The sequence below is a fragment of the Phalacrocorax aristotelis genome, chromosome 15 (assembly GCF_949628215.1).
Source record: "Phalacrocorax aristotelis chromosome 15, bGulAri2.1, whole genome shotgun sequence".
Lineage (NCBI taxonomy): Eukaryota > Metazoa > Chordata > Aves > Suliformes > Phalacrocoracidae > Phalacrocorax > Phalacrocorax aristotelis.
This window is the reverse complement of record NC_134290.1, coordinates 8,422,927-8,446,158: the sequence shown is the minus strand read 5'-3', so window position 1 is coordinate 8,446,158 and position 23,232 is coordinate 8,422,927. Positions and strand designations below refer to the sequence as shown.

At 44.1% G+C, this 23,232-nt stretch overlaps 2 protein-coding genes across 4 annotated transcripts; one reads left to right on the top strand and one right to left on the bottom strand.

Annotated features, from left to right (window-relative positions):
- Nucleotides 1–271: 271 nt before the first annotated feature.
- FICD (FIC domain protein adenylyltransferase) lies at nt 272–5,013 on the top strand. 2 transcript variants are annotated; one of them, XM_075110667.1, is made up of 3 exons: nt 272–311; nt 1,048–1,389; nt 2,318–5,013. In XM_075110667.1, exons 2-3 carry the CDS (start codon nt 1,098–1,100, stop codon nt 3,391–3,393), a joined length of 1,368 nt encoding a protein of 455 aa, XP_074966768.1. In that variant the 5' UTR covers nt 272–311; nt 1,048–1,097; the 3' UTR covers nt 3,394–5,013. The 2 variants fall into 2 exon arrangements, with proteins under 2 accessions (XP_074966768.1, XP_074966767.1); XM_075110666.1 differs by lacking the exon at nt 272–311 and having other exon boundaries at nt 806–1,389.
- An 860-nt stretch (nt 5,014–5,873) lies between these two features.
- On the bottom strand, nt 5,874–23,051 carry SART3 (spliceosome associated factor 3, U4/U6 recycling protein). Of its 2 annotated transcripts, none has more exons than XM_075110664.1 (19): nt 22,827–23,051; nt 21,751–21,877; nt 20,707–20,811; nt 19,095–19,279; nt 17,955–18,060; nt 17,082–17,206; nt 16,444–16,599; nt 15,149–15,287; nt 14,639–14,746; nt 14,170–14,247; nt 13,907–13,965; nt 12,643–12,752; nt 12,258–12,370; nt 11,790–11,866; nt 11,230–11,395; nt 10,311–10,762; nt 9,441–9,593; nt 7,539–7,726; nt 5,874–6,915 (listed from the first exon to the last, which is right to left on the bottom strand). In XM_075110664.1, the coding sequence occupies exons 1-19, from the start codon at nt 23,001–23,003 to the stop codon at nt 6,735–6,737; spliced, it is 2,805 nt and encodes a 934-aa protein (XP_074966765.1). In that variant the 5' UTR covers nt 23,004–23,051; the 3' UTR covers nt 5,874–6,734. The 2 variants fall into 2 exon arrangements, with proteins under 2 accessions (XP_074966765.1, XP_074966766.1); XM_075110665.1 differs by having other exon boundaries at nt 10,311–10,759.
- Nucleotides 23,052–23,232: the final 181 nt, after the last annotated feature.

The window sequence follows — 23,232 nt, the reverse complement described above, 5'->3', positions numbered from 1 at the left end:
ACCTTAAATATGGAGTGGACCCGCCCTTTCTCCATCTTCCCTTCTCATTGGCTGCTCTTCCTATGATTGGCGTGAGCGCTCACCAGTTCTCACCCTCCACGAGCCTCTCCCGCCGCGGGGGCGTGGCGCTACCCGGAAGACGCCACAGGAAGCCGAGGGCAGGAAGGGGGGGCGGAACACATGAGAGAAAGATCCGCTGTGAGCGCCAATAGGAAGTGAGAAGAGGGGCGGTTCAGCCAATGGCAGGGTGCGGAGGGCGGGGTCCCAGAGGGTGGGTAGCCGGCAGCCGGGTGCTCCGCGAGGCGGCAAAGGTGATGGGGGGACCCGGGGTTACGGGACCCCGTGGCAGGGCGACCTGGGGCGACGGGGGGTCTGGCGGTGCTGTGAGGTCGGAGGACCCTTGCCTGAGGGGGGCTGGGGGCTGCGGGGGCCCGGGCCGAGGCGGGCCTAGGGGCGGGGAGGGTGCCGGCCTGCGGGGATGGGGCTGCGGGCCGGCGCAGGAGCGGGGAGCCCGGAGAGGGGGGAGCCGGGGGCAAGGGGGGCCAGGCTGGGGGAAGGAGAGCTGGGCAGGGAGCAGTGAGGAGGAGGAGGAGGAGGAACAGCGGCGACTGAAGGGGAGGCAGGGGGCACGTGGGGTCTGGGGAGGGATTTCCAGGAGGGAATCCTGGAAGCGTCTGGCTTAGGGGGTCGCAGGCCTGGAGGAGGGCTGGGAGCTGCAGGAGGGAGGAGGTGGGTAGCAGTGCCATACACATACGGGACAGAGATTCTTTATCCCTCCAGAGCCCGGTGCCCATGCTGCTCCTGGGTGTCAGTGCCTCCTCATGCTGCTGCTGTCGTGTTAACATATAGCAGATCCCGTAAGGGATTTGTGTTATGCTGAATACTGCATGCGCCCTGCCCTCATGTGCTTAGAGGTGGCGGGGAAACCCCTAATAGCTGTGACAGAAACCCAGAGCACTTACGCTCAAGTCCACTCGGGTGCCACGTCTCCAGCACCATGCCTACCCTGTGACACGGAGCTCTGGCTAAAGCTGTTTCTGTTCCCAGGTGGGAGCGGTGGGAAAGGAGATGTTCCTCGTGTCTGTGCTGGAGGCAGGATGAATCTCGTGTCTATGGCGACAGATCCTGAGTTGAAATGGATAACCCTGTGGGTCCGCATCAGGTGGGCAGCTGTGCTTGTGCTCCTCTTGGGCTCGCTCGTCATGCTGCTGCTCCCACTGGCTGCTGTGGAAGACCAGTGCCATGCGGTGCTCAAAGGACTCTCCTTCCTGAAAAGTAAACTGGGCGCAGGCTCCTCGGGGGTCACCAGATACACAGGACAAACAACAGGACTGAGTGTGACCTCCAATGGGCTGGAGCTGCTGGTGTTGAAAGGCAAAGCTTCCCCAGGTAAGAGTGTCCCCAGGGAACAGCTGAGTTGCTGCATAATAATAACCTGCATCTGGAGATACCCCATACCTGATGATCTCCTGTACCCCACAATGGTAGCGAACTCTCGCTGCCCAACTGTGAGTTAGTATCAACTGTAAATGACCCGGAGGTCAGACATGCCATCACCAGCTGGCAGCAGCCTGACCGCATTCCATTGCCCTGCGCCACAGAAGGGTGACGCACTCGCGTTCTCTCAGCGCTGCTTTGTCTCTCAGAAGTTCTTCCTTGTGCTTTTGGTCCTAGTAAGTTCTGTTAAGGTAAATGGAATATGGAGTGGTTTCTAATACGCAGTAACCTGGGATACACAGCACTAATCCTGAAACCCTAGCTGTCACAGAACAGCCTTTCTGGTAATGACAGGCTGCAGTCATTGTCTTTATCGGCCAGTTTGGAAAACATTCAAAGGAACCATTATAATTCCAGCACTGTATCTTTGTTCTCATTAAAGCTGTTATTACTGAGAAGATGTTTGATACTTCAGTGAGAAAAAAACCATGCTGTTAGCAGCTGTGGGCTGCGCTTCTAGCAAGAGAACTGGTGTTATTGCTAAGGGAATGTATTTAAGACTGTACTCCCACACAAAGCAGCCTGGTGGCCAAAGCAAGTTTTGCTGGGATGGCTACATGCCTGTGGCCAGCTTGAGCTGTGCTGCTCACAGATCCTGCCATGCCACACTTCCTGCCAGGAACAGCTCTGCTGCTGCATACTCAGCCTGTAAACACGGCATAAGCCTCTGCTTGTAGCCCGGCTAAGGCTGGAATACAAGTTCTCTGTTACAGTTCTTATAGACAGGCTTTATTTAATTTTTATATCAGTGAACAGTGATGGTCTCCAGAGGTTTACAGTAAAACTCACTACCCTGTTATCTGTTACTGTTGCCTTTTAGAAGTGAAGTTAGAAGCCAAAGCAGCTCTGAATCAAGCCCTCGAAATGAAGCGCCAAGGAAAGCGGGAGAAAGCCCACAAACTCTTTGTGTACGCCCTCAAAATGGACCCTGATTACGTGGATGCCCTGAATGAATTTGGTATTTTTAATGAAGAGGAGAAAGACATTCTTCAAGCTGATTATTTGTACTCCAAAGCACTAACCATCTCTCCCTGCAACGAGAAGGCTTTGATCAATCGGGACCGGACGCTACCTTTAGTTGAAGAGATAGATCAGAGGTATTTTAGCATTATTGACAGCAAAGTTAAAAAAGTGATGGCGATCCCCAAAGGCAATTCTGCCCTGCGCCGAGTGATGGAGGAGTCCTATTATCACCACATCTACCACACGGTTGCTATTGAAGGGAACACCCTGACGCTGTCAGAAATACGACACATCATTGAGACCAGATACGCTGTTCCTGGAAAAAGCTTAGTAGAGCAGAATGAGGTGATTGGCATGCACGCAGCTTTGAAATACGTCAATACCACGCTGGTATCGCGCATAGGCTCCGTAACCATCAGTGACATCTTGGAGATACACCGGAGAGTGCTGGGCTATGCCGACCCGGTAGAGGCAGGGCGCTTCAGGACTACTCAGGTGTTTGTAGGACATCACATACCACCACATCCCCAGGACGTTGAGAAACAGATGCAGGAGTTTGTGCAGTGGATTAACTCGGAAGATGCCATGAGCTTGCACCCTGTGGAATTTGCAGCGTTAGCCCACTACAAGTTGGTTTACATCCATCCATTTGTAGATGGCAACGGAAGGACCTCGCGCCTGTTAATGAACCTCATACTAATGCAGGCAGGCTACCCGCCCATCACAATCCGCAAGGAGCAACGGGCCGAGTATTATCATGTCTTAGAAGTAGCCAACGAGGGCGACGTCAGGCCTTTCATACGCTTTATTGCTAAGTGTACGGAGACAACGCTGGACATGTTGCTCATTGCCACCACAGAATACTCCGTGGGCTTACCTGAAGCAGATGGCAGCACTGCTGGGTGCAAACAAACTATCCCTGTCAAGACTTGAGGGTTGTGGATATTCAGGAGCCAATGGAACGCACAGAAGAACAGAATGCCAAGCCACTCAGTATTCCTGCTGGGAAATAACTTGACAGGAGGTGTCACTCTTTAGCATTTCATTTATTTAAAGTGTCTTACATTTGATTAAATTAATGTAATTTATTTATATACATTATGCCAAGCTGAAATGTGAACTGTTGATGTTGACTGTGTACTATAACTTGCTTGTGCTGCTGGAAAGAGGTGGGTAGAGGTGTCAGAGGGGCTCAACAAGCTGAAGTAGAATTTAATTTCTCCTTAAAATTAAGCTTTGAGAAGCTGCTTCAATCACAACCCTTCACCTAGTCAGTCAACTGCATTGTCATACCTTGTCAAGGAGCTTGGTAGGCAAGACAAAGTCTTAACTGAGTTGTTGCTTTTGTGTTACCTCTTCCCTGCTGCTCAAAAAACCCCCCAAAACACAACCCTTGCAGTAACTGCATTCTCTAAGCTATGTTAATAAGACTCTTTCCTGTCAGTCATACAAATTTGAGGTTACCAATCAGGAAGGAGGTCAAACCCCAGTTCAACAAAGGCATCTTTCCCCTCCCACTTCTATTTTCAGTAGCACTTTGCACATTTACTTTCAGTTGCCTTTCCCAGGGTGAGTTTTGTACAAGGGGGAAGCATTTGGTTGAAGATTACAGATGGAGTGACTGGCACAAGAGAAATGCTCTCTGACTTATTTCACTGAACTGTGAGGTACTTTTGCTATCCTTCAGCCCGAAGGACTACCTAGTGCTCCAGGGCCTTGCCTTGGAGATGGTCTGAATCCTATCTCACCCAGCAGGATCCCTGGGAAACAGCAACTGTCCTTATGCATTTCAGTTCAGGGCTTGAAAAGAGCTTGCTTCTGCAAAGCTGTGGGCAGGAATGGTTATGATATATAACCATGAGACAACCTACATCAGTTGTGCCAATTTGGTAAGAATGCATATAGCAAGCTTGCCAAAAACTTAAGTTTCTTCCATCTATACAAGAGACCTTTTCACAATTAATTACTAGGTCATTTAATTGCTGTGATAAACGCATCAAGAATCACAAGGCCTTTTTGTGCTGCCGTGGCAGTTAGCGTAGAACCTGGAAGCTGCTGTGCAATTCAAAGCAGCATACCTTATTTTTGCTTTTAAGGTAAAAGTACCTGCAGCCTAACATAGGAGAAGAGCTCCCTACACCCCTGCCTGGCAGTTGTGTAACAGCTTAATTGTTCAGAAAACTTCAATCCAGTTTAGAGCGCTGTTAAGCTTTAACCCTTTGCAAAACAGCATCAGCTGTTAGACTGTCCCAGGCCAGTGTTCAGTTTCTTCCCTTCTAACTCTCTTTCACCTGCAAGGGAGTTAGGATCATTTTATACAAGCAGAGAACAGGACAAGACTGGGAGTTATCTATATGCTACAGCACCACTCCATGCTTGTGTACCGATTACTTCTGGCAGGGAAAGCGAACAATAAATGAGGAAGGTTGTTCTGGCCTTACAAAGTGTGGTTATTTTTCTCATGCAAGGTGAGTATAAATAAAATCTGCACTTTAGAACTTTGAGGAAAAAATGTTATTTTAGTACAGATTAATAAACTATTTTAATATTAAAGTCTCTGTTTGGAATAGGCTGTTCTCAAAACACACTTCTGCTGCAGTGAACTAAGAAGCAGTTGCAGCTTAGTTTGTGGAGCGGCAAGTTACACAGTATACATCCTGGCTTCCTCAACTGCCTACAACCGCACTGCAGTGGGGGGCATTATGGAGGGCCCTGAAGTGGCAAGTCCAACCCCAGCAGCCAAAGGAAACTTAATTCATCACTAGTGTTGTGTACATGCCTGCCTGCCACCGGGGCAAGGCCAGCCTTCACCTTCCCACCCCACAAAGCAAAGCTTCATATTGAAGTGTTCTTAGAATGTTTTTAAGCTGGTTTTGAGATACAGTCCCACCGCAATGCCAGCCCCAGCATCTGGCACAGAAGAGGCTGCACACCATACTGTGAACGAGCACCCGACAGAACTTGGTCCCTCACTGTATAACCCCAACTGCTGATGTTACATGGTTCAAAGCTATGAAGCACACTTATCATTTCAAAGTAAAGCCAAGTCAAAGCAGCACAGAATGTAAGCACTGAAAAGTGTTTATTTGCAGCAGTGCTTGTGTTGTACAGGTGAACTTGGTACTGAGGTCCCCCCCTCACATTCAACCCATGTGTGTTGACTTTGAGAGTTAGCAGCAGTTTTAGTTGACAAGCAGTAGTATTGTGTACCAGATTATTTCAGAGTCTGACGTGATTACTGAAGTGGTTTCAGGATATTTATACTAGATGGAATGAGCTACTTACACACCTTTAAGTGACACCGTGTATCTCAGCACACCCAAGAGGCGAGGTACATCAGTATTACTCAGCTGCCATAGGATAAATGCAACTCCAACACCCACATTTAAACAAAAGCAACAGTATTTATAAAAAACCTTTGAGAACTTGAGTTTAATAAACCAAGAAATGTCAGCTTGCACTTCACATTTGTACAAAACCATACAGAAACCACCTGCAAAAGACATGAGCTAGCTAGCAAAAACAACCAAAAAAAAAAAAAAAAAGGTTCTCAGCAACAGCATATACAGCTTTTATGGGAAACAAAAATTACCAGATCTACTTATTATGACACTTAAAAAATAATTTGAATGTCTTTTACAAATACACAATATAAAAAACAGGTCAACTTGAACAGAACATTAACTGAATACATATATATGTATATTTGTGTATATACATATACACACACATGTATAGAAACTCTCCCAATACTAAAATAGGCCATTGTGGTGAAGTTACTAGCATCTGCCGTTTAACTCTTAATGGAAGGAGATGAATGTCTCTGTGTCTGTGTGTGTGTCTGTGTGTAGAACAGATTTGTTGTCAGAGAGAATGACTACAATCACAATCTGAACTAACAGGTGGAGCTTGACAAGGTTATCACTAGGCTTTCACATTGCATCTCATTCGTTAATGAAAGAGAAATATCTGTAAGGTATTCTTAAAACTTGGTGTGGCATCCAACCTGTACAGGAAATATTTCCCGCCTTGTTACCCTCAATATGAGGAATCATATAACGCCATTTTACCAGAACATAGTATAACTCTTTGCTCTTAGAGGAAAAAAACTGGATTTGTACCATCCTACACTGATCTCTGTGAATGCAGTCGTCCAGAACAGTATGCACACGTGATTGTGACTGGCGTTCTCTCCTTGCTAGCATAAGGACACAACATGGCTTCCATAAAGGCATTTCACATTTTACCAGACCCGCTGATTGCAGACATTTTGCTCACTTTTTCAGTAGCATCTTGGCAAAATCAGCATTGGACATCTTTTTAGGCTCCTCAGGGGATTCAGATGAAGTTGCTGGTGAGTTCTGGACCATCCCATTCTCAGCCTTAGCCACAGGATTACTCTGGCGCTGTAACGCACGAGGCATCATTGAAAGCTGTGTCCTTCCCTTCCCTCGCCTGGAAAGCAAAAAGTGACGTTTAAAAATATCCCAGTGCTCTTTGAACATACTGTTTTAGCTTGGGAAAACAAAAAGGACTTTGTTCACTAGGAAGAACGCTCATTTAAATACTACTGAAATAAATGGCATGAATAATAAGTAGTACAAAGGTTTCAGTGAGTGCCCTTTGAAACTGTATACCTAAGTCCTGGCAGAAAACAACTGCCTGAAGTCCCCAGAAACTGAAGCTCTGTGTTTATCTACAGGGCACGTACAATACAACACCAATGCAATGCTAAGCAGCAGGAGCACTCTAAAAGATGAAAGAGCAACCTTAATGCTCCCTGTGAACAACAGCTGGTTCTCCAGAACCAGGGGATGTAGAGTTTATTAGTGCTCGGATGCTAACATCAGATCCAACAGGATGTCTAATAACTGATACTCTGTCACTACAGACCTGTTTCTATTGGTAACATAAAGAAGAAAAGTCTGCTTTTCCTCACCAACCCAGCAACCCAAATTTTTACGATTCAGCACCCTTTAAATGTTCTCTCATGTTCTAGATGAGATTCCTAAATTAGAGCATATAAAGGAACCCAGTATTTTTTTTTAAGCCAAGCAGTCTCCCTCACTAATACTTACGCTCCATAAACCTGTCGTGGTACTGCAAATTGTGAGGCTCTGCCTGCCTCAGGCTTGTCTGGTAGCTTCCGGAGAGGTGGGTTACTGATCGCCACCTTGATGACATGTTCCTTAACTGTCAGGCCATCCATTTTCAGCACAGCCTGCGAGGCCTGAGCTTCGTTTTCATATTCCACATAGGCCAGGCCCTAAGTAAGGAAAAGAAGTAACCTACATTAGTTTTAGTGCTTCTTTCTCTGCATCACAGCTTTTGCTAATAATTTGGCCAACTGATAACTGTACAGAAAGCAGACCTAAACATGGCTGAGTCCCAGTATGTTTTAGCTAAAAAATAAAATTCTTAATCTACACTAATCTACCCCCTGCATTTCTTAACTCCCATTCACAATGCCCTGATTTGTGAAAAAGGTACTGGGGGGGAGAAGGGGGGATAACCAACCAAAAAAACAACCCAACCAACCAAAAAAAAAACCCAAGATCCCAGTAAATATAATCAAGTACTGCATCAGTAGCAAGTCTTCACTTCTAAGTGTATATTATACATATATCCAGGCTGAATCCGGTACTGTACAGTTCTGGATTCATAGTGGAAGAAAACATAAATCAATCTATGGAGCTAGAACAGAAAGATCCACACAAACTCTCCTGTGATTCTTCACTAAGCTACAACTCATACCTAAGGAGCCAAGTCCGCTAACATACGGCCATGGTGGCCACCTTGGTTTCAAGAGCAGTACAACCCATCTTAAGCAGCTCTAACGAACTGACAGGCACCGTCTCTAAGGAGGCTGGCATTGCTGCCCTGAGAACAGGGACTGTGGACAAAGGCGTTCTTTGCAGGAAGGGAATCCGTGTTGGCTTCATGAAGTAACAGCTGCTAACCGCACTGGTAACCAGCTGCTAACTGCTGCTGGTGCACCTTCAGTAACAGGGTCTTATTTCCAGCAAGTGGACAAAAGGGCACCCCTGGCATCTGCTACAGCAGGCTCCTACAGCAAGTACACTAACTGGGAGGCATCACCTCGCACTTCCATTACTGTTATTCTTCTAAATAACATTCAAACCCTTAAGCTGTGTTTTTGGATTATCCAGTTTCACAGGATACACATCAGATTTTATGTAACATTCAAATTACATTTATTTGTGGCTTAGAATCCCAGCTCAAATGAAGCCAAGAACACAGCTTGCAAGACTTGGGGTACACACAGAGAGCACTTGTTACAAGGCATACATGCAACAGGAACTGTACTTGAGATATTGCCAAGAGCTAGAAAATACATTTTAAAAATACATGCACATCATCACCAGGACGGCATCTGTTAGAAGTGCCCAACACAGACATGGCCAAGGTGTCAGGTAGAATTTTGGCAGAGCAACAGCTAGTTTAAAATCTTTCATTTAACAAGCAGTCATTTATCCCAGGATGGAATAAGGAGCCCTGTCAGAGAGAGGTGGCTCATTTCTCACTGGCAAAACTATTACTGCAGCAGGTGTTATGAACAATAGCCTCAAAAACTACAGAAAGGGAGGAGAGGAATCAGTTATACCAGGTGAACCCTACCTGGTTGGTTACTTTAAAAACAAACACTTTTTGCAGACTTACTAAAGCCTATTTTTACTACATTTAAAGGGCTGTAAACATCTTCCCCTCCATCCCATTTATATCACACATTCTTCTTATGCAATTTAAGACATATTTTGAAGAAATTCCTTTTCCCCTCCTACTTCTTATTTGGCACGAAGGCACACTGGGCTGTATAAATCCAAGCATTTCTACATGTTTTAATGCAAAGTCAGGATGAGAACTTTTAAAATACAAAGCTTACTTTTTGTATCTAAACCTTAAGAAATCCTTCAAAAAGGTGGTCTTCATAAAATTAAGAGTGCATTAAGGATGCCTACCTTGGGTTTTCCAGCTCGGTTGGTGACCAGCCGAATGTCTTTCACGTTCCCATGTGCTTTACACACATCTTCCAGCTCCTCCTTAGTGCAGGAAAATGGCAAACCAGATATAAACAATTTATGTTTCTCCAGTGTAGTGCTATACCTGAACACCTGAAGGAATGAAAAGGCTGTTATGTACCAAAATAGTCAGACACTCCAAGGATTTCAATCTATTACACCTCCAAACACTTAGAGTACTGCATATTTGTGTGATACAAAAATATCTTCAAGTCCTGAGTAGTACCTGGAAAGATACTTATATGTGAACATACAGACATACACTAGGGACTTGCAAGTAATTCTAAGAATTGAGATGCTTCTAGGGACCCATGTCTCCTTCGCAATGAGAGGAGCTGCCAATAACATCATCTTGCTCAGTTGTCACTATCTGAACCATTATGTTTTTCTGTACACTAACTCTGTAATGCAGAAAACCACTAATTACACAACTCATTAGTACAGACCATTACCAAGAACCAAGGGGTTGTGTAATAAATGCCCACAGCTGTATGACTCAACCAAAAAAGTACTTTACAGACTGAGATGCTCTTGGTAGGAATCTGGGTACCTCACACCAGTAACAGGCTGCTCAGATTAGCTTACCCAAGACTTGCAGAAACCTGCTAGGGTCAATGCTGGTTTACAGCAAAGCAACATAAGATGCAAGAAGTCCCAGAAAACAGTTTTACTGCTAAGACATAACATTACCATTCCAAACTAGCACAACATGAATTCATCGGATGCAAGCCCTCTAGAAGCACCATACTCTGCCAGCTTTCCTATGCAGTCCCACCATTCAACCTATTACTTGAAGGAATAAAAGTTTACCTTAAAGTCTGGATTCTTGTTCTTGTCAACACATGGAGAAACAAACATTGGTCTTCCCTCCACAACTTTACGATCCAATCCAAGAGCTTGGAGCGCAGACTTTTCTTCCTTGAATTCTACATAGCAGTAGCCCCGGAAAGCCCCCTTATTGCTGAATACTGGACGGATTTCTGCTACTTCCCCACAGCTCTCAAAGAGCTCTTTCAGTTTCACTTCAGGATCTGCCATGTTGTAGGACAGGTTGCTGACAAAGACGGTGACATTATCTTTACTGCTGTCGTGTAAAACTTTGGGGATGTCTTTTCGACTGGTAGATGCCTTTTCCTTTTGGTTTGCTGGGCGATCTGGCTTTTCAGGTCCACTTCTTCCAAAAAGCCCGGTTTCTACCTCCATGTGTTCTTCAAGTAGTAAGCCATCACCATCTCCCTTGTGTCTCTTGCTAGGCTGCTCTGCTGATTAATTAGATTGAGAGCCTTACTAGAAAAAAATTACACCATTTTCTTCGCTGTTGAAATTAAGCTGTCCTCTATTACCACTATGGAGTTTGGAAACAGCATGTGAAACCACAAATGACAGGTCTTAAAGACACAAAATAAAAATCTCCCTCAGGTTTTTAAAAATGAGTATCAACAGATTATATGACAAGACAGCAAGTATTTAGATGAAAGCAACAGGGATAATTTTCCCCCTTTTTCTGCCAGTTACAACCACCAATTCATGTTTTCTCTTTGTCTAAAGAGATTTTTTTTTAAATAAGAAACACAAGACTGTAAAAGATCCCAAAACTCCCAGAGGCAGCAATCTATTAAAATCATCTGTTACCACCTTCCGAGAGACTGCTACAATACTGAATAACCCAATCTAGACACACACCTCAGTGTCATTTGATGAGTCAGGAAAATGACTTTTTTTTTTTTACCTTCTTCTTGTCCCCATTCACCTTCATCATCATCATCTGCTTTGCGCTTGTCTCCAATCCTGTTCTTTTTAGCCTTTTTGGAAGCTTTCTTTTCTGCCCGAGCCTGCTTTCGTTGTTCAGCTTTCTCCTCTTCTTGCTTTGCCAGAGCAGCTTCTTTCTCAGCAGCCTACAAATATGGAAGTTTTTTTTTCTAGTGACTGCAGATTACAGAGCATTCTTAGATGCTGTTTTCTAGAGTGTTGAACCTGGAGGGTTTTCTCATAAGCTCCATGAAACCCAGTGCTAACAGGATCATCATTTAAAGCACATCTCAATTGCTTGCTGTTACAGCTTTCCTGGAGCACGGGTTAGTCTTGTATCCATCCAAGGGTCAAAAGGTTAAAGACAAAAAGCGTCAAAAGACATTAACCATAGTTTTAAACTAAAAATCAATAGTTCTGAGGCTTTAAGACAATTCAGGTTTATCTATGGTAACCAACATTAGAAATCTGACATTCAGACAAGCATGACCTTAACATAGGTCTTTCCCATAAACTGCTTATTTCATAGAAAGTTCTGACCTTTGCTCTTTGTTCATTAACTCGAGCTAATCTGTTTTCTGTTTTTTGAACAGCTGCATCCCAGTCTTCCAATGTTCCTGAAGGATAAAAAAAAGCCTTGTATTTAGCTTTCCCATAATTTGAAAATACAATTCTGGAAAAATAAGCGTCAACTTGCTCTTAATATTAACCATTACATATGAAAATTCTGAACATAGCGAGTAGCCTTCAAAGAAAAAGAAAACAAACCAAGGAGAGCTGAAACCTCTAATACGACACTCCAAAAAGGAATGAAAAAACCCGGTAAGTCCAGCAGGCTCCAAGTCAGACCAGAAAAGAAGATAAAAGGAGAAAGAGCTGCTTATGTATACTACAGTAGTGAAAAGAAAGGAAGCCTTCACCAGAACACAAAACACCAGATCAAAATTCACTCTGTATCATTGTACACTAACTAGACTGGGTAAAACAAGACAATGCGCAGTTAGTTACCTTCTATTCTCTCCAGCGTGAGCAGCACCTCACAGACGTGCTCTGGGTAGTCACTCGTACACTGCACCGCTCGATGCAAGGCCTTCCTGCAGTGCTGAGTATCACCATGAGCTCTGCAGTAGGGAAACCATGGCAGTAAGGAGACAATCCTCCACATGCAGATGACAAGATAGGACAGTTAACTACATTCTGTAGAAATGTTTTCCCTCCTTCCCCAGGGAACTCATATTACAGCAACAACACACAGTGCTTCTGAATTATACTGCAGAGCTGCAGAACCTATAAACCCATATAAAGTATACCCATGATAAGCATCCAAGTCTTGTCTCACACAGATGAGGAAACTAAAAAGTTAATTAACTCTTCCAACCAGCCAAGCTCTTACCTTTCTAGGTTATAATACTCCAGCCACATGTTAGCATATTTAGCATTTCCTTTAGTCATAATGTTGTCCCAGAGTTCTCTGGCTTTCTGCATGTTGTTACATAAGCGGGCCTGAAACAGAGCATCCAAAATACTCAGTACAATTCAGGATTACTTGTTCAACACCATTATACTCCCCCCCCTTCCCCGCAACTTCCAAAACAAGAAAACACCACAGATGATGCACACAGACCCAGGAAGATACATCTGCTCCTTAGAGTGACTGCAGGGAACACCTAATGCAGTCCTACTACTGAATAACACTTCCCTGCCCACCTGTTACACCAATCTCAGTTTCTGGCTCCCCCATACATTTCATTTTGGCCATTATAAAAAGTTAAGTAGTTGCTTCTGAATGTCTCCTTTTGTCATTATTCATGAATGCACCTAACAGCACTTAAACCCAAACCCAGTCCTCAGTCTAAGAGAAGTGCCTAGAAAAGGGCACAGGGGACGAGGGGAAACAAATTAAAACATGCAAGTGGGATTCACCTGATCTAACTGTGGAAGTACCTGAGTCTGCTAGAAAGCTAAGTTATTAGAACTGCTTTAGCATAAGCTGAATCACACCTGGATGTACCTACTTTCTCCTTCCAACTAAGTGAAAGCACTTTCACAGAAAGTGAAAGCAATTAATTCAGATTCCAGCCCACATTGCTCAGGAGGATGGCAATACCCGAGACTTTGGCAAGACATGCCATGCATTACGCTCAGAGAAATTGTAACACAAAAGTAACATGACTTATCCCAATTCATATGAGCCTGTGGCAAAGGAAGGAAAATAAAACATCCACTTGCACACAATGACTGCACCAGCACATTGATACCTGTACCAGTTTGAAACTAGTTAGTGTAGGCAGCACTAAATTAGGCAGGATTCAAGGCAGTTTACAGACTTCGCATTCAGTTCCAAGCCACTGTGGCTAGCCTGCTAACCAAGTTGCTCACAGATCTCTGTACTATACTGCAGTCACAGCAGTACAAACGTGCTAACAGTCCTGACAACTTTCTCAACAAGAATGCTGTTTCTTTCCTGGGACGTCGTGCTTCAAGCCTGAAGCTAGACTGTGTAGAAGCTACACAGGAGTGGAAGAAGAAAGATTTACTCATTAAAGCTACCTAGACAAAATGCCAAAGTGCAAGAGGATTGCACTCTGTGGTTGGAACATTAAAACGATCAATTTCCTCTAGTCTAGCAATTTAAATACAGCAGATAGAAATATCACCTCAACTCTTGCCCAGTTCTGCATGATGGTGCAGGATGGATCTCCACTTTCACTGAATCCTGGGAATAAAAATAAGTACTGTTTGCGAATGGCTCTTGGAAATACAGTGTTTAACAAGTTCAACATTGTAGAATAAATGTTTATCTGCAGCTTTCCTAAAATGTTTGAGACACTTGAAGACAAGCTAGATAAGGTGTGGAGAGCTAGTCTTATAAAAATCTTTTTTAACAAGTGAAAAAAGTATATTGGATGATTTAACTTACTCTCTTCTACTTCTTGTTTCAAATACTCCACAGCACGTGCAAATGCAGACCTCAGCTCTTCTAGTTCTTTACTCGAGTCTTTAGAAAAAAGAAAGAATTGCCTTAAAATAATAATTTAATTTTCATCTGCCATCCACTAAATCCTTTACCCCAACACCCACAATGATTTTATTGGGGGGGAAGCCAAAGTTTATTACCTCAGTAAAACTCACTCCACACATAATAAAACACCCCCCCATCAAGTACCTCAAATATAAGGCAGGTCATTTTTGCAACAGCACAATCTATTCTGTCAGCAAGGAGCTGCTTTAAACCAACTACGCTCATATTTTAGACACTAACTGGCCAGAAAGTAATTTTTGTGAAAGGTATGAAACTACTGTTAAATTTTTCAGAAAGTATTACTACTGTTTCAGAAAGGTACACAGAAAACAGTTTAAATATTTATTCACATATATACGATATATACCTTGTGTAAAATCCACCCTTCTTCTCAGGTAATCAAGATATGCCTGCCAGATTTCTACGTAGTCTGTTGCCTGAATAAAACCTGCATTCAGAGCTTTTTCAAACATTTCTGAAAGAAATGGGGAAAACACCCAAAGAAATATATTTACTTTTCAAATATTGACAAAATTAGCAAGCTACAGTATATAGCACAGAGAAGTATATATACACCTTATATTTTAGGAAGACAGGAAAACAGAAGAAATTCTACATATGCTAAATTGGTTCAGGAAGCAAATGTAGAAGCCAGTTTAATTTAGTAATGTTAATGCAAAGTTGAAGTAAATTGCTCACTCAGAATTGAAGCTGCTCAACAAAAGCAGCTTTGCCCTAGAAGCGTGCTACTGTACATTTCCTCAGCTTTAAGACTGTTGCAGGATGATGAAAACAAATCCTGCAGCATCCTACAGGTCACTGTTTGTCACATATTCAGAGTGCAGAGAGCAGCTCTGTAGTCTTGCTGAGTCTTTACCAGAAATACTGCCATGATCAACTCTATGCCTCTCCATCGCCAAAAGGTATCGAATCCACAGCCCAACCGTCCAGGGACAGTTCCTAACAGCACGGTCATGAGCGGACAAGACCAACTCTTTCACTCTCAGCTGCCGGTCCTGAAATAATCATACAACAAAGTTGTCAATTCCTATTAGCCAGGGAGCCCATCTAAGACATGCCAGCTTATAAAGACCCAACACCTTAAAACAGTACTTCCATTTTGTATTTGAAGAGCTAAGAAAAGATAGGTATTTTAAATTCTGTAGTCCTAAAAACCCAGTGAACACCTTCGAAACAAAAAAAATCCTCAGGAGCAACCCAAACAAGAACTCCATGCCACATGTCTCCAATATCTAACTGCCTGTTTTTAACCAAGCCAGTTCAGTATTTCCTGCCAATGAGATAAATATAATAAAGGCACCAAGTAAATTCCCAACTGTTCTTAGTATGATTAGAAAATGGGAGGAAAGAATACAAGAAAGAGGGTACATACACATCCTACTCAAGGAAGCCAGGTGCTGTTCCACCCGCAACCTGCTGTCTCAAGCTGGTAAAATAAAGACATGACAGATCATCTCAGCCTAGATAATCCTCCTGTAGCGAGTTACACTGATCTCTTAATAGACCAACCTTCTGTCCACATGAACACCCTGCCTCTCAAGTTCAATATGATTTTCAAAGTGCACCAACTAGCCCACATGTTAATATAGTCTAAACATCTGAGTTTGCTTTGGCTTCTTGGTAAATTAGTTCTTTGTTCTCCACTGTAAAATATTCAGGAGAGCACTGGCAGCCCTCAAACAAGCACTGTCATTAATTTATCTGCGTCTCCTGAAAGACAGACAGGCTTCCCAGTGATTCAGGCAGCATGGATCTGCTTTGCCTACAAAAGCTAGAAGAAAAGGAGGGACATCCTCAGAAGCAATGCCTCTGGATGACTAGCTACTAGAGACAATGCCAGGGCTTGTACAGCTGGTTACACCTAGTCAACTCTTTGCTAGAGTGTGCAAGCCTCGGTGCCCACACCCAGTTTAATTCTGCAGAGAAAACACACAACTGGAGGAAAAAGTGAGCAAATGCTCACTTGATCAATAAACACACCACTGAAAACAGGAAGAAGTCAAAGGTGAGGTAAAAATCAGTTTTTGAAGAATTTAAAGACTAAAGGGACAGGACTGAGGTAAAACTTACTGGTCATTCTTTATCAGCCACTAAGATTAAAAAAAAACACACAGGAAAATAAAACTACAAACGTCTAGTTTTTTTCCTTACCAAATACTGGTTGTAGCGTGCCCAAAGATCTGGCACAAGGCAGTTCTCAGCCAAAGCCCTCTCATAGATCAACTGAATGCGAGCTGGATCACCTGCTTTCATTTCAAAATCAATGTAAGCTTGATATTCTGCTAGCTTTGGTGTTTCAGCACCCAGCTATAAAACAAAGAGATAAAAAAAATAAAATCTTCTGAACAAAGCATGATTCAATCAGTTCAACTGTTACTCAGAGTAGGTGTCATGCAAAATTTCACACAAGAGCTTGGCCTCTAAATATCAACAGCTTTTGATTTTCACATATCGCCGAATACCACCCTGGTTCTGAAGCCATTCAAATCCCCACTTTTTATTCCTCTCAGCCCAGCATGCTCATGAATACTAGAAGAAACAGCCAGAGTACTCATGTGCACCCTAGGTGGCCTGACACTGTCAACAGATTCAGTAATTTCCAGTATACCCAGTTGTGAGGCTTCTTCTCTCACGCTGCTCACAGCTGAAAGAGTCACCTACCAATACACAGCTGCTTTATCTCTGCAACTAGGAAAATAATAAAACTTCGAGGGGGGGGTGGGGGGTGGTGGAACAACCCAGAGTAATTAACTCTTAGTTTTAAAGCAAGGTGTATGTAACAGCATTACCAGTGCCTCTTCATACGGTTTACATTTCTCCAATTGCTGTAGAGCTTTTTTGTAATTCTTTATCACTGTTTCTGGTATCGGATCTTCTGACCATTCCTCATATTCAGCATAGGAAGCCTCCATGTCTATTAAAACAGGCATGAAACCATTAAACCTCATCAATAACTAACTAGACTAATTAATCAACAATCAACCTATATTTGATTCTAACACATTTGTATTTCTGTTTGCACTTTGTATCTCAACTGTCACACTACTGCAGGGTTATAGGGTTCAGACACTGCATCTTATACAGGGCGCTACAACACAAACCCAGGACAAATTATATTAAAGCTACTGATTTTGATTTAGAAAACCAAAGTGGCGAAGTCTTCCCAAGGCTTTAAAGAAGAGACCAACCCAAATTCTTCCAATATGCAAATGAAGAAGTCAAAGAACTATGCTTAACTTTCTCCTATAGGCAAAGCCACATGCAGAAGAACTCCAGGAGTTTAAAGAATGAAGCAGGTATGGCAGAATTCTAACAATCCAGCTGTCAATGTGTACTACTCCCTACAGCCAAGCTTCTTACGTAGTGATCATCACAACTGAATTCCTAGTTCCTAATGGTCATGTTTTGTCCTCATCACTTGTAGTTTTTGTACTGAAGAAACAGGTAAACCAAGTTTCAATGAGTAAGAATATTTCTGAGCAAGAGAGACCTGTGCATCATTCAAGAGGCCCTGAAGACAGGCAGATGTAATTGATTAAAAGAATTCACAAATACTACAGCTGCAGTTTATGTAGCTGTACCAAAAGAATAACCACGACTAATGCCTGGATCACCGTAACACAGCTTATCCACACCATGCCTCCAAGTACACCGGCTCTTACCTAAGAGCGGGATCCCCAGCTGACGCCTGAACAGTGTGTGGATCTTCTCAAGCTGGCTGCAGAGCATCTGCTGCTGCTCAGGCGATGGAACACTGCCAGGGGCTGGCTACAAACAAAAGGATTGAAATTTAATCAGTTCCCTCAAGCCTGAGCTGATGAACATGATGGGGCATTGTTTATGGGTTGGGGGTCTGGGCTCCAAATAACTACACAATCCTTGAAGAAGAGACACAGCCAACTTGCATTTCAGCTCACTGCTGTGAAAGCTAAAACTTGGAAATTGCTAGACTCAGAAGCTGGATGAACATGAAAAGCATTCCTCACTGAAAGCTGACACATACATAGGGAAATCATAATCTGAAAAAAAGCAAGCCACATGTGGCCATGACATTTCACAAACCTACTGGGCTGCCAAAGAGTTTTTCAATAAACCCCTGGTGTGTACACAGATGATTTAAAACTTCCAGCTTCCTTTCTGTTTGTGAATGAAAGGGTGTTCTCTCATTACTCCTTTGTTAGAGCATTTCATAGAATGGTTTGGGTTGGGAGGGACATTTAAAGATCATCTAGCTCCAGCCACCCCCACTTCCAGCAGGGACATCTTTTAACTTCTGTATTTTATGTAGTAAATGGCCAGGATGTGAATATTTCTATTTTTTGTCATCTTGTAAAGGTATCTTTGCAGATGTCAAACAGCACTTTCCAGGGGTAATATACTATCATCCTAAAGTCACAAAGAGGGTGAAATAATGAATGAGTTAAAAGCTGAAGTAGAAAAACAGTCTAGAAATACAAACATGATTGACTGTGTGCAAAAATATTCGCTGGCAAGAACACTGTTTCATAATGAAGCTACTCAATTTAAAGCTATTCTTGTCAGTTCTAGCTAAAGCAGCAGAGTGAAACTTTGCTTCTGGATATGAGATTTCGTTATCTTATTTAACCACAAATCCATTACTGTATCAACTAAATACACAGAATTTTTTTCCCAGACCAGTCAGTTTCTACAGCTGAAAAGAAACATTTGTGTAACATTACAGCATCTTTTCTCAGAAGAGACTGATGAAGAAGCAGCAAAATATTGCTTCAGAAACTACACCACATCTTGTATCTTACAAGAGCCCAGGAGACTGGTCTTACCTGTGCCGTCTCCAGTATGGCATTCTCAAACTCACGGTATGCTTCCCATAAAGCTGTTCCTTTTGTCACATGCAGTCCAACCGCAGTTAATGCTCTCTCAAATATTGAGCGAACTTTCTCAATTCCTCCTTCCTGACCAATGCCACCAATTGAATACTGGGCATATTCCAACCAAATTTCAGGACCTAAACAAAGTTGTGAGAAACAGGTGACCTAATCCCCTCAAAAATAAAAAGGCATCTCTCTGCTTCCCAAACACACACAAATAAACAAACACAGGACAATTTTCTTTACCATCCAATGCAGTAAAGAAAAATTAAAATATATTATTCTGTGCTCTTGGTTCAGTACCAGCTGTTACAATTGTCTTCTGAAAGAAGTCACTCTTGTGGTCATTACTGATGCAGACTGACTCCTGCACGCCACCTCTGGTATACAAGCTACATCAGAAATGCATCAAGACCCCCACCCCCCCAACAACAACTTGACTTTTCTTGAGCACATGTGATAAAGCTGTCACATTCCCACAGAACTCAGATTAAAGTAGGTCCTTCTCCTTCTAGACTCCTATACCTGCCTGTTCAGCAACTGCTTAAGCAGCGTAACTATGAAGGAGGAGGATCTGCTAGACCAGCGTTAGCTGCCTGGCACCTCTCCCACCAATAGCAGCATCTGAGCAAATTAGGTTCAGGGACCCCCAAGCAGAAACCATTCAACCAAGGGACATTAGATCGCACATCTCAGTCTCCAGAACGAGTCTTTCCAAACCCTAAGAGCAATCCATCCAGCAGAACCAGAGGATATTCCCTCTCATGTCTTCATCTCTTCATTCCTTTTTCCTGAAGGATCACCAACACTCTGTGAGGCTATCTATGCTGGTGCTGCAACGTGACATTTTGTATATAGCTTCTGCAAGGGATTCACCTCAGTGCTACCAACCCCTATTTCTTCAGGCTTCACGTTTTCAGCACCTCACCACAATACTCAAAGAGCATGCGATTACTCAGTGCTTTAAGCTAAAAGTTTTAAGCTACGGCTGCAGGCAGTTCCTGAGAAACAGAAAGACAAGACACCACATACTTCCCTCGCTTTTAACGAGGGCAATCAGAGCCTGGTACTGCAGCATGGCTAGGGTTACCTACATCACAGGGTTCAAAAATACTGTCTCACAGACAGTAACTATGTTCTGAAAGAGCTGTCACATAGTGGAAATAGCAGGCAAGACAGTGCTAACCAACACAGAAAGAAGTGGAAATGAGCCTTTTAAAGGCATTCACTACCCTCAGAGGAACAGCTAAAGAACCCATAATGAGTAATGCACAAAGCATGCCTTAAGTGAGAGCAATACCTGCTGCTTTTAGAGATTAGAAAAGTGTGAAACATGCATTTAACATTTTACATTTGTCTAGAAAATCTTAAAGACTGCAACTGTACTAAAAGCATTCCCTTTGAAAGGCCTTTAAGTCCAATACTTCAGAAAAACCAAGGATCACTTCACACTAATATTTTTGATCCAATTTCTGCATTATAACGGTATGAAGAAACTGTCCTAGAAAAAGAAAGCCATAATCTGAATGCAACACAATATATTTTATAGCATATATTAACTTACAGATGTAGTCTTTCACAGCTCTCTCAAACAGCTCATAAACTTTCTCTCGCTCAGAGCTTTCAGAAGCCATTTTTATCTCATCCTTCAACCAGTCCAGCCAAATTTCTGAAAGGAAGAAGTTTAAAATACACCACCAATGTTCAGAAAGAGTACGTTAAATCCACTTGTTGAATTTTTTATGAGAGTTCTTAGTAACAGACTTAAAAATGGGGAGAGGACCAAGGGGCAGAAGAGAGCAACTTTAGCCTCCATACTACTCAAAATTAATTTAAAAGAAAAGTTTGGTAGAGACCTTTTCAAATTAGTACTAAGCAAGCACACTTCTATTTAAAGAGAGCAGAAGTTGCAAGCAGCAATTTATGAGTACCGTGGGCAGAGAAGCAGTATGCACAACTAACCGAACAGGTAACCAGAGGTACACCTTTCCTCAGTTTTACAAGAAACAGTAAATGGCTTCAGAGGCTGCAAGCTCCCACATGCGTAGAAGGAAACTTTCCCTTGCCAACGCTAAAAGCACACTGGTAGAATGGCCTCTGCAATAGTGACTGGAGACATTTCAGTGCTGCCATCCCACAGCTGTATGTTACCCACCCTACAGCAAAGGCAGCACAAGCAAACACACCTGTCCCCGGGCTACAGCAGGTCACAGCCTGGCAGCGACTCCCCCAGCTAACAGTCAGACAGACCAGCGACTGGAGCAGCTGTGCACACACGAACACCCCCTTACACCAGTTCCACTCTACCGCAGCAGCCTCTAGCAGAGGACAGGGCTGGACAGTGCAGTTGCAAGCGCATAGAACTCAAATTCCTGCAGCAGGCTCGCTACCCTGTGTCTGCCAGACGCCAAGCTCAATACTGGCCATTAACACCAGCAGCACTCAAGAGTCTGAAAAGTCCCAAATCCGTTCTTTTAGATTTCTCTGGACTGGAACAACGTTGTTGAAGCCTGGCACAAACACATTATTCACTACTAAAACAATGGTATTTCACATGGATGATGCTTAAGCAGTATTGACTACAACATGAGCAGAAGATGCTCTGTACCTTCAGTAAGTGGAAAGAGTTCACTCATCTTCTGACGAGCTCTTCTGAGCTTTACCAACTCTCCCTCCTGGCGCAGCAGCTTTATCAGATCCAAGTGACAGTTATAGTCAAATGCATTGATGGAAAGCTTTAGAAAAAAATATATTTTCTTTAAAAAAGCACTGTTGAGTGACAGACGTGAAATCAGAAAACATTTAGCAGAACAGAACATCATACTGTCATTTGAGGCATACAAATCTCCTCATGCGTTCGCACGGCCAAGACAACACCTCCCTTCCTGCACAGAGTTGCCCCAAACTTCACTGCTGCTTGCAGCATGCTTTCAGGTCACAAACAGGCATTTATAAAAATCAATTCCAAGTTTAACAGTGCTTTAAAGTTAAGCTCAGAGCTTAGCTTACAGCTGCAAGCTCTAAAGGTTACTGCTCAGCAGTGCAAACGACAGCACCGGGAGTACAGCAGCTACCAGTTGCAGAAAGTGACCCAGGAGCACAAAATTAAGAACTCCGTCTTCAACAAAGCCAAAAGTGTTTTAATTTCTTCAAAACCAATAAAAAAAGCCTCAAGCAGCTAGCGAAGTTTTTTTCAATGACTACGAACTGTCCACGAAGGCTCTCCAATTTCCCCGCTCAAAAAAAACCCCCTCAACACCTAGTTTCCACTTCAGACTCCAAACATTCGCATCTTGATAGCTCCCAGCATCAAACTACACGAGCAGCCACGGATTTTTTCCCGTTACCGCCGCAGCCCCTATAGCAGCCACTCACAAACAAGACACCCCCACGAAGGCCGGGCCTCGCCCCATCCCCAGGTTTCCCGGAGGGGAGGCCTCCGGCCTCCGTTCTCCGGGACGACGCTTCCCCACAGCCCCGGGACCGCTCCCGGAGGGCGCCCGGGGCCGGCGCGCCCCTCACAGCAAGGCGGGCGAGCCAACCACGCACGGCCCAGTCTCCAGCGCCGCAGGGCCCAGCCTCCAACCCGGCTTCGCCCGGGCCAGGAGTCAGGACCGGGCGGGAGGCCGCGGCGCTGCCCCACCGCCCCCTCCCCATACCGCCGCCGGCCCAGGCGAGCCTCACCTGCTCCTCCAGCCGCTGGATCTCGGCTTCATTCTCTTTCTCCTCATCTTCGCCGTCGCCAGAAGAGTCTGAGTCGCCCTCATCCTCCGAGTCGCCCCCCGACTCGGGGTCGCCCTCCGGCAGCCGCTTCTCCTCCTCAGCCGCCACCGCAGCCGCCTCGGCTCCCGCCGCCGCCATCTTATGCAGCTCCCTTCGCAGCCAGCCGCGCTCCGCCGCCTGCCGGGGCTGTCCCCAGGGTGCCTGTCCCGCCGCCGCGCACTGCCGCCGGGCAACCGCTGCGAGGAAAGGGCCGAGCCGCCTCCCGCAGGGTTCCACGCTCGGCCGCGCGCTGTGCGGCGCTGCGGTAAGGGCTGCCGGGGCTGGACCTCTTGTCTTCTCGACTTAGACTGCGGCAGCGCCGCAGTCA

Excerpts from the sequence above, each read along its gene's own strand:
- FICD (XM_075110666.1), top strand. The coding sequence starts at position 888 with ATGCGCCCTGCCCTCATGTGCTTAGAGGTGGCGGGGAAACCCCTAATA. Across the intron at positions 1,390-2,317 it reads GAAAGGCAAAGCTTCCCCAG|AAGTGAAGTTAGAAGCCAAA; the intron begins GTAAGAGTGTCC and ends GTTGCCTTTTAG.
- SART3 (XM_075110664.1), bottom strand. The coding sequence starts at position 23,003 with ATGGCGGCGGCGGGAGCCGAGGCGGCTGCGGTGGCGGCTGAGGAGGAG. Across the intron at positions 18,061-19,094 it reads CCATACTGGAGACGGCACAG|CCAGCCCCTGGCAGTGTTCC; the intron begins GTAAGACCAGTC and ends TTTTGTTTGTAG. Across the intron at positions 10,763-11,229 it reads TGAATGGGGACAAGAAGAAG|CAGAGCAGCCTAGCAAGAGA; the intron begins GTAAAAAAAAAA and ends CTAATTAATCAG.